The 11,665-nt window shown below is 34.5% G+C and overlaps 1 protein-coding gene across 2 annotated transcripts; it reads right to left on the bottom strand.

Annotated features, from left to right (window-relative positions):
- Window positions 1-7,081: 7,081 nt before the first annotated feature.
- LOC147560390 (uncharacterized) lies at window positions 7,082-8,468 on the bottom strand. Of its 2 annotated transcripts, none has more exons than XM_086657995.1 (3): window positions 7,983-8,468; window positions 7,769-7,849; window positions 7,082-7,496 (listed from the first exon to the last, which is right to left on the bottom strand). In XM_086657995.1, exons 1-3 carry the CDS (start codon window positions 8,352-8,354, stop codon window positions 7,335-7,337), a joined length of 615 nt encoding a protein of 204 aa, XP_086514121.1. In that variant the 5' UTR covers window positions 8,355-8,468; the 3' UTR covers window positions 7,082-7,334. The 2 variants fall into 2 exon arrangements, with proteins under 2 accessions (XP_086514121.1, XP_086514120.1); XM_086657994.1 differs by having other exon boundaries at window positions 7,082-7,499.
- Between the last annotated feature and the right edge of the window lie 3,197 nt (window positions 8,469-11,665).

The raw sequence follows: 11,665 nt of genomic DNA on the forward strand, positions 1-11,665 counted from the left end.
GGTTATTAAAAGTATAAAGAAAGTTATTTAGTTGGTCTATAAGCCTGTAATTTCAGTTGATTTTAGGTCGTTCTTTAGTTAAATTTTAGACCCGTTTTTGTTAGAGTTAAAATTTGGCGGTTATCGTGTTTATCACATTTCGTTGATGTATCAATGTCATTGTATTGATTTTCGTAGTCATTGTCAAAAAAAATATCACCAATACAAAACTCAACTTGGAAAACTTTGGGTTTTAAGATGATTTGCGGCACTTGATATTGAAATGTCTTAAGAAGATACTCAATACTTTTTTTTTTTTGTTAAAAGAAGATACTCAATACTTGAGATTTCTTTTTAGAGTCTCAATTCTCCCCTCAATATTAAATACAAAACTACCTATTATAAGAAATGACACTTAAATGAAGTTTTTAGAGTGTTGCATTCGAGATGACTTCTGAAATTGAGGATAAGAAAATCTCAATTGAGACTTAGACACAGGAAAATTTGTGTTTGTTTTTTTAGTTTTGCATTGGAGACGTTCACAAAAAACTATCTCCAATACAGAGTTCATTTTGGGTGTTAAGATGATTAACATCATTTTATTCTAAGATGTCTAAATAAGAAACTCAATATTTTAGATATCTCCGGAGAATCTCAACTAATTGTATTAAAGTTTTTTCTTGAGTTTTTGGTTGGAGTTGCTCTGAATAGTGACATTTAGAGAGCATCTCCAATACAAATCTCAAAAAAAAATTACATCCATCTTATATGTCAAACTCTAATAGAGATTCTCATTCTTAAGAGGCGAAATTAGAATTCCTCAATTTTTCTGTGTCTCAGGTGCAAACTCTAAATTATTTTATTTACTTATCTGACATGATTACTTTTGTAAAAAAAATATTCAGTTTTGTGAAAATATATGAAGACTTGATTTTTGTTGGTTCAAATTCGAAAATTGATGATTTGAACAAATAGAGATATCTCAAGAGGAGATATCTCTATTTAACTACCTCCACATCATCTCAGGTATCCAATTTGAGTTTTGCATTGGAGAGAACTTTTAAGACCTAACCTCTAAAGATCTTATGTGAGACTCAAAGGTTTTAAGATTGAGCGTCACATTAGAGATGTTCTTAGGAAATTTTGGGGGAAGTAACAAAGTTTTCGGGGAATACGGTGGAAAACCAAAAAAAACTCAAACCAAACACTCCCCCTCAAGTCGCCGTAATAAAGGCGCCGGCCAGAATGTTTCTTTCTCTCTTCTCTTTTCTCTCACTCTCTCTCTCTCTCTCTCTCTCTCTCTCTCTCTCTCTCCCTTCTCATCTCTCCTCTATCTGCCTCTCTCTCTTTTTCTCTTTCTATCTTCTTTCCCTCTCCCTTCTTTTCTTTTCTTTCTTTCTTTGTTATAGTTCTGGCTAAGGGATTTTTCCTTCGCCGGAACCCTTCTTTGTTACAGTTCTTCCAGACCCAAACGAAGGCGTCTCATCTGGATCTGGAAGACCAGACGAGTTTCCAGCGAAGGGAGATCCCCTTCGTCGGAACTTTCGTGAGATAATGAGAGAGATAGAGAAAAGAAAAGAGAAAGAAGATTAGAAGTAGGGGTGAAACTAAAGACTGCGGAGATCGCCTTCGCCGGAACTTTCGTGGATATTATACCCAAAGAAACTCCAGTAGCCTGTCATGCCTGGCAGGTTACTAGGTACAGGTCGGGTTTTGGACAGTAAAATTTGTTAAGAACCTGGCACGAGCCTGAATCAACCTAATTGATGAAGATTAGAAGTAGGGGTGAAACTAAAGACTGCAGAAATCGCAATACTAGTGAAAAGCAAATAGAACCAAACCAAAAAAACCCGTTTTACAATGGTCAGTCTTTTTTCCATTGAATTGGTCTTTAGGTCCGGTTCGGTCATTTTTCTGACAAACCCGTGAATCCTAATCGGCCCGCATTAAAAGCTATATATTATCCATACAATTAATTATAAAATATTAATGGATAATTAAGTAATATATCTTATAATGGAATTATCTATCAAGAAGTAATGAATATATAATTAATATATTATTGTTCTTTATTTTCGAGTAATCTATTAAGTTAGACATTACTTTTTTTTATTTGTTGAAATACATTGCTCTTGTTCTCATTGTTGTTTCGATACACAATCGAGTGAATGAAATATTAGTACAAATTGTTGTCCTTGTTAGATTATATTATGTTGATCTCGTGCGCGCAATATTAGCCTCAAAATAAAATTTTGGTGGTTAATATTTAGTTAAATAAAATTTAAATTGAGTTTAAACCGAAAAATTGGATTGAAAGAGCGGTCTCTAACTAGGTGGTCTCGTGCGCACATAAAAAAATTTGACCATTATAATAAGTACGAGTTTAAATATGAAATATTAATACCGTTTTCCAGAGAGGTTCACTCGGTACTATCGTTTTTCGACGGAAGGGCCAGAATTTCCTTCACTAGTAAAGGAGAGTTCCCTTTTTTAGTATTAATTAATATAGTTTTTCTTTTGTTTTTTCTTCATCTTTTTTCGTCTTTTAGAGGAAGGGGAAAAGAGGCAAATGGTAAGATGATGGTTCTTCGTTCTTCATGGGTTTCTTCTTCAATTTCATCAAATCGAAGATGTATTACAGAAAGGAAAGAAAGAGGGAAATCATACAACAAGTTCGATTTGATTTTTAAATGAATGTGAAAAGAAAGACAAGTTTATCTTCGCTCAAGAGACTCAAGAGAGGAATAACACCATCAATTAATTCAAGAGAACAACAACATCTTATTCCATCATCAATCTCTACTCACACGATTTCCACTTCTCTGTTTGGTTTATACTTTCTTCTTATGTTTTAGTTCGTTTATATTTGGTGATCTATAGGTTCTTTTCATTCGTGATCTTGAGGATCTTCTTATTTTATGACCTTTAGCGTCCTTTTTTTTAGTTTATGTCTTGCAACTTCTTTCTCTTCATAAGGTACTTTACATTGGAAGTTTTGTATTTCACTTTTGTAACTCTTATGTTGTTTGAAGAGAGGAGTTAATCTCTCAGCCATGTAATGTCCTGAATTGATATCCTTGTTATGAAAGGAATTATGGTTATATGAAAAAAAAAAGTCAAAAAAAAAGTCAAATTCGAATGGATTTCACCCCTCATTGAAAGATAGAACACATGTGGATTTGGGTGGTTGATTTTCCACCTCACATGTGACATGTCTGGCATTCCAAGCAAAGGGAAATTCTATTGATGCCCTCTCTACAAGGAAATTTGGTGAGATGTATTAATATGGGTGCCTATAGACTGTAGTGATTCTCTCTGCCCAAATTTGGTGGAGATGTTTTCATATCTTTTGGAAATTATACATTATATAGTTTCTTCTTTTACAACTTATACTCATGGTTGTTCTCATTGATCAATTCCTTCACGATGGCAGGTAAGAACGTTGAGTCAGACCCGTGTGGTGTGATGGGGAGTGTGGGTGTGTGTCCGCACAAGATCCCCCACCACAAGGGTCCCCGCACAATTGAAACACTACTTTTGGATAACATCTAATGGAAAAGATGAAAAATTTACATTCCAAAAACCTTACCACTGCCTAACTTATCCTCTCAGTGTATTTTTATAAAAAAGACCCCGACTATAGTTTGACATTAAGGTGTCGTTTGGCAACACTAAAATAAGTTACTTTTTTGCTTATTTAAGTAGAAAAGTGAAAAAGTTAGTTTGGTAGGAAAAAATTACCGACTTCATTTAAGTTAAAACTTGACTTTCTTTTAAAGTTAAAATTTTTAGCTTTTGACTTCAAAGTAAAGTAACTTTTTTTGAGACATGCATGAATTTTACTTGACAATTTTTTTTTGTGTGTATGTCCGCTCCACTACCACAACTAAACTTCTACCATACCATTCTACCCCCACCACCACCACCACAACAAGCATTGCACCTCCCCCTCCACCCTACCTCAACTACCACCGCCACACCTTAACCACCACCTTCGTACCACCACCACCATACACCACCACACCTCGATAACAACCACCTCGTATTTCCACCACCACCACAGTACTTTCACCGCCACCACCATACTTTCACCAACAACACGGTACCTTCACCACCACCACCGTACCTTCACCGCCACCACCGTACTTTCACCACCAACACGGTACCTTCACTACCACCATCATGCCTCCATCATTACCACCTACATAACTTATCCAGCACCTTTACCACCATCACCATACCACCACCACCACCAGAACTCCGTCACTATCACTCACGTACCTTATCCACCACCACTGTATCCCAACCACCACCGTATTTCCACCATCACCACCACCGTACTTCCACCACCGTCGCCACCATCACACCTCCACCACCATCCATACCTCCCCCACAAGCACCACCGCCGCCACCATTATACCTTATCCACCACGTATTTCCACCACCATCGTACTTCCACCACCACCATACTTCCACCACCATCATACCTCCACCACAACCACCACCGCCGCCACCCTCATACCTACACCACCTCTACTACCACCATCAAACCTCAACCACCACCACACCCCATAAGCATACCTTCATGACACCACCACTACCACCAATATCACCACTACATCGTATACGAGAGTAATCGTGGAAATCATAAATAAATTCAACTAAAATCAAGTATTTCTATGAGAAAGAAAAATAAAATTATCAAAAGTAAATTGAGTTACCAAACTAACTTTTTGACTTTTTCACTTATAAGTAACATTTTTGCCAAATATACTTTTGAAACTTTTTTACTTTTTTAAAGCAAAGAACTTCTACTACAAGCAAAAGTACTTCTACTTTTGGTTGGCAAACGACACCTAAGAACTTAAATTGTCATCTACAACCCTACCTTGAGTGTATATAGAATTCCCCTTATTTTCTGTACACCTAAAACAATTCATTGCTGGTGCCCTTAAACTCTACAAAAAAACATAAATTAATGATAGATCTTACTTTTATTGAAAATCTAAATGATCTGAAATCAAATTATCAAATTTACTGATTTTATAGTTAAGACTATGAATCAAATTGTGATTAATTATTTATTCTTTTTAACATTACTTGGATTATCCAAAATCACACTTGAAATTTAGAGGGATGAATGTTTCATGCTGGTCTTTCCATTCTTTCCAATTATTCATTGGTTTTATTGAATTGGTCGGTCAATCGAGCGTAAATCACGCGTACGATAGGTGGTATGAGTAAATTATGTACACTATCCTTTTCAAAATTCATTAAAGTACAATTTACTTGTTTAATGATATAATTCAAATATTGTCTAGTTCACATGCTAAACATTTCCAGATAATTAAGTCATGCCCAATATGAATTTGAACCACTCCAATCTTAGAAAGTTCATGACTATTACCAATTCCAACACTATTTGTACATACAAACAATGGTGCTCGGCCCATGTGGTGGTGCCGGGGCGTCACCCCTGCAGTTAGGGGTTGGTTGTCCCATGACCAAGTAGAAGGGTCGAAGGGGATGACTAACCCGTCATTATTTTCACTAATCACTCTCAATTCTTGTTGATGTTAGTCTCCTATATTTCTCATTGATTTCTTCTTGTCATTCGTCTCTCCTTTCATTATTATGTCATTATCGATTGATTTGTAGGGACATGGTTGGTTTATTAATTGGGTCCAAGGCAGACAAAAGGCTCGTGCGAAATAAAGTTTGTTTGTCACAATTAATTACGTGTTAATTACTGATTAACTACTTTAATTATTTCATTCATCAAGAAATTGACCTCCATCAAATCAAAATAGCAACAAGCTAACTATTTTTTTCCTATTTACTTTTTGAAAGAGATTAACTACCTTTTGTTTTCAACAACAAAAGAAAAACTACCTTTTGTTTTCATCATTCAAGAACTTTTTTTCTTCTCTTTTTCTTTCTTTTGATTAAATTTACCAAGGAAGTGTAATGCTGACATTTTCTAACCACCAATTTGTTGTTGACATGTGTATTGGTAGTTGTTGATGTAGGCAAATGATTCGGAAAAGAGCTAGTTTGATAGTATAAGCCCCATCTAGATTTCTTTAGATAAATTAAGAATTTAAAGATTGAAAAATATTTTCAATTTAGAGCATCTCCAATGCAACACTCAAGTTACAAAACTCAATTTGACACATAGGACTATTTGAGTTTTTGACAAAAAACACTCTCCAATGCAACACTCAACTAGAATCTTAATATGATGTGGCAACAATAAATGTTGAGATACTCAAAAGAAAACTCAACAATTGAGTTTTCTTTTGAGTATCTCAACATTTATTGTTGTATCTCAATTGGTTAACATCAACATGTTATATATTAAAATAAGAACCAAAAGCAAATCTAAAGTAAATGTTGAGTTTTTTTTAAGTGTTGCATTGGAGATGAATTTTGAATTGAGCATCTCAATAGTGCAACTTAGGAGAGAGAAACTCAACTCATACTTGACACATTGGATTAATTGAGTTTTTGTTGAGTGTTGCATTGGAGATGCTCTTAGTAGTTAAGCTTTCCTAAGTCCATAATTTTGATATTAAGACCATAGAACTTTTCCTCTGAACTTGGTCATATAATTACTAAATCAATGATGATTACTCTCTATTTATGGTGGAAACAATAAATTAAGAGTGATGATTTCACCAACCCACTTATTTTTTTCTTCTAATTTACTCTTTTTGATTATATTCCTCTTTTTTAATGATTAACATAAGGTTTTTCTTTTATGTTATGCTGGAACATTCTTATATATATTTGAGCTCCATAGAGATAGTATGTATAGATGAGATGTTTCATCTTAGTAGCTAATTTTCTAATAATTTTGTTTTACCAACTAAGAAGATCATTTGGATAAACAATTAGCGTGTTTACCTAGCTATAAAGACGAACTAAAAATAAATTATTACTCCGTTACATTTTATTAAGTTTATAATATTTGTAGCCTATTCAGCTTTGACTAATTTACTCGACTATTATTTATTTTTTTATTCTCTATATTTGTCTTTTTTTTCATTTAGGCGGTTACTAAATGTGTGACACCTTAACTAACTCTAAAGTGATTATCTTATAAAACAAATATACTAAATTTGCTAAAAGATAGGGTTTGATATTTTTTATCTAAATATCACACATCTAAAAAAAACTATATATCACATAATTAGTTTTTACAAATATTCATCATAGGTTCCAACTCCCATGTACATGATGATTGAAAGAAATACAAAGATTTATCTTGATTTATACAAAACTATATATAGAGAGAGAGAAAACTAATAAGTATTAGGTAATGGTGATGATGATCAAGAATAATGAAGAACTTATCAAATATAGTTGACATAAGTGGACATAGGAACCAAGCAAAGCCCCTTCTTCTTTAGGTCTGAACATTCATTATTTTCTCTCCCTATAAAACCCATTTGACTTGTCTCATTATTTGTTTGTAGTTGTGAAAAATACTGATTATCAACCACCAAACTCCCTTTCTTCTACAAAAATATATACAAATAAAAGATATGAACTTTGTTAGGAACACATATGGAAAGAGGTCATAGAAAGAGAGCAAGTACAAAGACAGTAGAGACATAACAACAAAATTACAACAACCGTACAATAACACTCTTTTTTTTGTTGACATGACTTTTCTCCTTACAAAACTATTGAATTTTTTTTGTATCATTAGGATTAGTCAATTTATGGTTTTCGCCATTAAAAGAACTGTTAATATTTTTTGTATCAATAGAATTATTCAATTTACCTGCGAAGAACTGTACTCAGTATTAGAATCATCATTCTTTTTAGGTTTCATTATATGATGATACTGCTTCATACTACTAACCTGTAATTCACCATCACCATGAAAAAGTTATTTACTTTTTTTTTTGTTGACAATTTTTTTTTATTTACTTATAATCAAGAACATAATATAAGATATGGGTTTCATAAATAAATTGATTAAAAGTATATCTAACCTTGGGACTATTAGCAGGAGAGCTAGCAGTATCATCTAGAGGACCTTCTTCTCTGATAGTTTTCTTCTTATTATTTAGTAATTTTGAAACATTCTGAGGAATCAATCCTTGCTCACCTTTATTATTAGATTCAAACAATTTCCATGGAGAAATTGAAGCAGCATCAGAAATTAAAGAAGGGGTATGTTCATAATCAGAGAAATTAGTAGTTGAAGATGAAGGATTTATATTTTCTCTGTTTTGTGGGAATAAAACATCATCATCAATATAGTAAGTCCACCCACTTTCTTCTTCTTCTTCTTGTTCTTCTTGAATATCATCATCTTCATGATCAGTCTGGTTTATACATGAATTAATTGAACCACCTTCCATTAAAACTCAAGAATTGTAGAAATTAAAGAAGAGAAGTAGTTTGGGGAGCAGATAGGGTTGAAGAAAAGGGTCTGATATAAATAAACAGAGGAGAGAAACAAGTGAGAAAGAGAGAGAGAGGGAAGGGAGAGAGAAATTGAAGAATCTGGTGTGGGGGCCAGGTGAAGTTGAGAAGTTAAACTCAACCGTTGCAACAAAGGCATTAAGGAAGAAATCTTTTTTTCTAGGGTCTCATGTATAGGGAATCCCACTTGGTGTAAATGGGCATCCAAATTCTTTTTAGCTTTGTTGCTTTTGATGTCCCTTTACCAAGGACATCTTCAACCTTTTTATTTTTGGTTGTACTGACATCTTCACCACCACCCCTAAATTTTATTTGTGTTAGTTGGCATTGTTATCCATCATAAAAATTCGATTGTCGTATTTACGGAAAGTACCAATTTGATTCCAAACTTATGATCTGGCCGAGGTTTCAATCAATTGAAACTTCAAAAAGAAGGTTATATTGGAGCTACGTATAGGAGAGAAAAATAATAGTACATTGCGGTAGAGATGATGGTGGTTGTGGAGATGGTAGAAGAGAAAGACGAAAAAGAGACAAAAATGTTTTTTTTTTCTAGATGAAGGTCACTCTGACAGCTGGATGAGCAGTTGCCTGCAGAGGACGAAATTGAAATTTTAGACAAATAAAAGAGACAAATTTTCTATTCGCTCACACATATGGATCAAGTTGTAATTAATCTTTTTTATTTTCTTTTCCACGCCCATCAACTCCATCTTCTCCACCATTACCATTTTCTTTTTCATATACTTCTTTCATCTTCATTTTCTCATACGAAGAAGAAACCATTTTTTCAGACAAATTGTTTCATGTAAAGAGTTGTTGATGACTAGAAGATTCCTTTACAACTCTAGCACAAGGTTAGAAAAACGGTCTGAGAACCTGCAACCCACATGTTCAAGCCCGCACCACATGTCGTTTATGGGTGCTTGATACCGGATCTGGTAAGTCCGACCCGTGAGACCAGACATTCATAGGTGGAGGACAGGTAGGCTCCTTCACCGACCCGGTAGACCCGTATGTTGCGAGCTCGTTTAAAACCCGACAATTAAAACCATCTAAGATAAAAGAAGAAAAATTAGGGTTCCACTTCATTTCATTCAACAATACTCCTCTTTCTCTCTAAACTCAACAATCGACTCCTATACATCTCTTTCTCTTCTTTGTTAACCAATGGATCTCTAATCTTCACCAACATATCTCTTCAACCGACGTGATTTTATTTATTATGCACTCATTTTCTTCCTCTGTCAGTCCAACTGAAGATTGGATCTTTATTACTCCCTTCGTCCCAAATTAAAAGTCTCATTTTGAAAATGTATTTTTTTTTCAATTTTTACCCATATTAATTTTTAACATGTTTCTTGAAATTCAAAGAATTAGTAGCACCAAATATAAGATTAGTTTCCATAAGGGTTATTTCTCAAATGACCCCCTACTTTATGACTAATTTCCTGCGTGACCACCTACTTTATCAAAAATACCCAGATGACCCCTTTTTTCTGTTACCGTCACATGTCCGTTAACTTTTTTCTCTCCTCCATCTCATCACCTCTCTCTGCCACGTCATGTCTCTCACCACCTCATCATCTTCTCCGATAAGGTCGCCGACCGGTCAAAATCTCCGGCCACCGAACGACGACCTTCATACTTAAAAAAAACAAATTTCTCTCCTCCCTTCTCTATTTCCACTAGGGGTTGGGTTTCTCCAAACCCTAGATCTGGTTTGCGGATAATCCAAACTAGATTTGTTGAAGCTTCACGGGATTGAAGGTTCAACAGATCTAGGGTTTGGGTTTCCCTAAACCCTAATGCAGAGAGAGAGAAAAAAAAATTTAAGTATGAAGGTTGCCAGCCGGTGGCCGAATATTTTGACCGGCCGGCGACTTTATCGGAGAAGATGATGAGGTAGCGAGATAGATGACGTGGCAGAGACATGTGATGAGATGAGGAGAGAGAGAAAAATATTTAACGGACATGTGACGGTAACAGAAAAAAGGGGACCATCTGAGTATTTTTGATAAAGTATGGAGCTATGCGGAATGCTGATCATAAAGTAGGGGCCCATTTGAGAAATAGCCCTTAAATACAAATTATTCTTATCTCTCTTTAAATAGGTTTCCAAAATAAGAATTATTTAAATTAAGTAATAAATACATTATATATTGTAAAACACGGGTATAATTGGAAAACCAAGAATTTAATATGATAAAAGAAGAATAAGTCTTTTAATTTGGGAAAGACGAAAAAAGAATACAAAACTCTAAATTGGGATGGACGGAGTATATATTTCTCTTAAAACTATATGTTACAGTTAACGTTAGATTTAATGTGAGAGATTTGATCTTATTTATAAAGTTTAATCTTGTTTATTCTAAAAGTTATGATTTGGTTACAAAGATTTGGGTGTTCTTCAACCTTTTTTTCTAATTGTAATAGGTTATTCATTTTAACCTTAGTTATAAAGACTTATAAAGACTTATACCTTCGTTCTCAACCCTAGGTTATAAAATTTTGATATGGTTTTGTGTTGATTAGTCTGATCTGGTGTTGATTAGTCTAATCATTGTCTTTTAATACAAGAGTATTGGTTCATTGTGGGTTAATATGAGAGTATTAGTTTAGGGAGAACGGAAAATCAAATTTCCATTGGTGCTAAGATTTGTGTGAGAATTTAGATTTGTTCATGCCGCGACCCGCAAATCCCGAAGAAACTAGTGTTTATTGGCGGGTAGTTTGCGTCAACCTTTCGTGATTAGCCCGACTAGATTATGCACGCCTGCGTTAGTGTGCACTCATATGATTGCCCGCCCGAGAAAATAAGTGTCGGAACCTGAACGTACACGTCCGATTCCCAACCCTGCTCTAGCATAGAAAGGAGAGAGAAAGTATTTAAGATGAAGTGGAGGATTTATATGCAAATAATTTCTCAAATAAAACTTCATAAAATAGCCTAAGTATGGTGTATGGTAAAATAAGGGATGATGTCTCTATACGCCAAGAAACTCCCTTTATACAAATAGGGTTTCCCTGTACGAGCCACCTTTTAGAGAGAGGAAGAAAAGACGAGAAATTGATATTTCTAGTCTCTTGAGAGAATAAGAAAGCCGCCGTGGAAACAGAACAAACCATTTAATTAAAGAAAAGGGTGGTTTTGACCTTTGAGGCTAAACCATGAGTTATGATGAACAGGGCCTAATTGAATGGGAACATATTCCAAATAGTCCGATTTAATCCTGTTTGTCAGACT

This window comes from Eschscholzia californica, unplaced genomic scaffold, assembly GCF_041429995.1.
Source record: "Eschscholzia californica isolate CP2 unplaced genomic scaffold, dmEscCali1.0.p SCAF_2, whole genome shotgun sequence".
Classification (NCBI taxonomy): domain Eukaryota; kingdom Viridiplantae; phylum Streptophyta; class Magnoliopsida; order Ranunculales; family Papaveraceae; genus Eschscholzia; species Eschscholzia californica.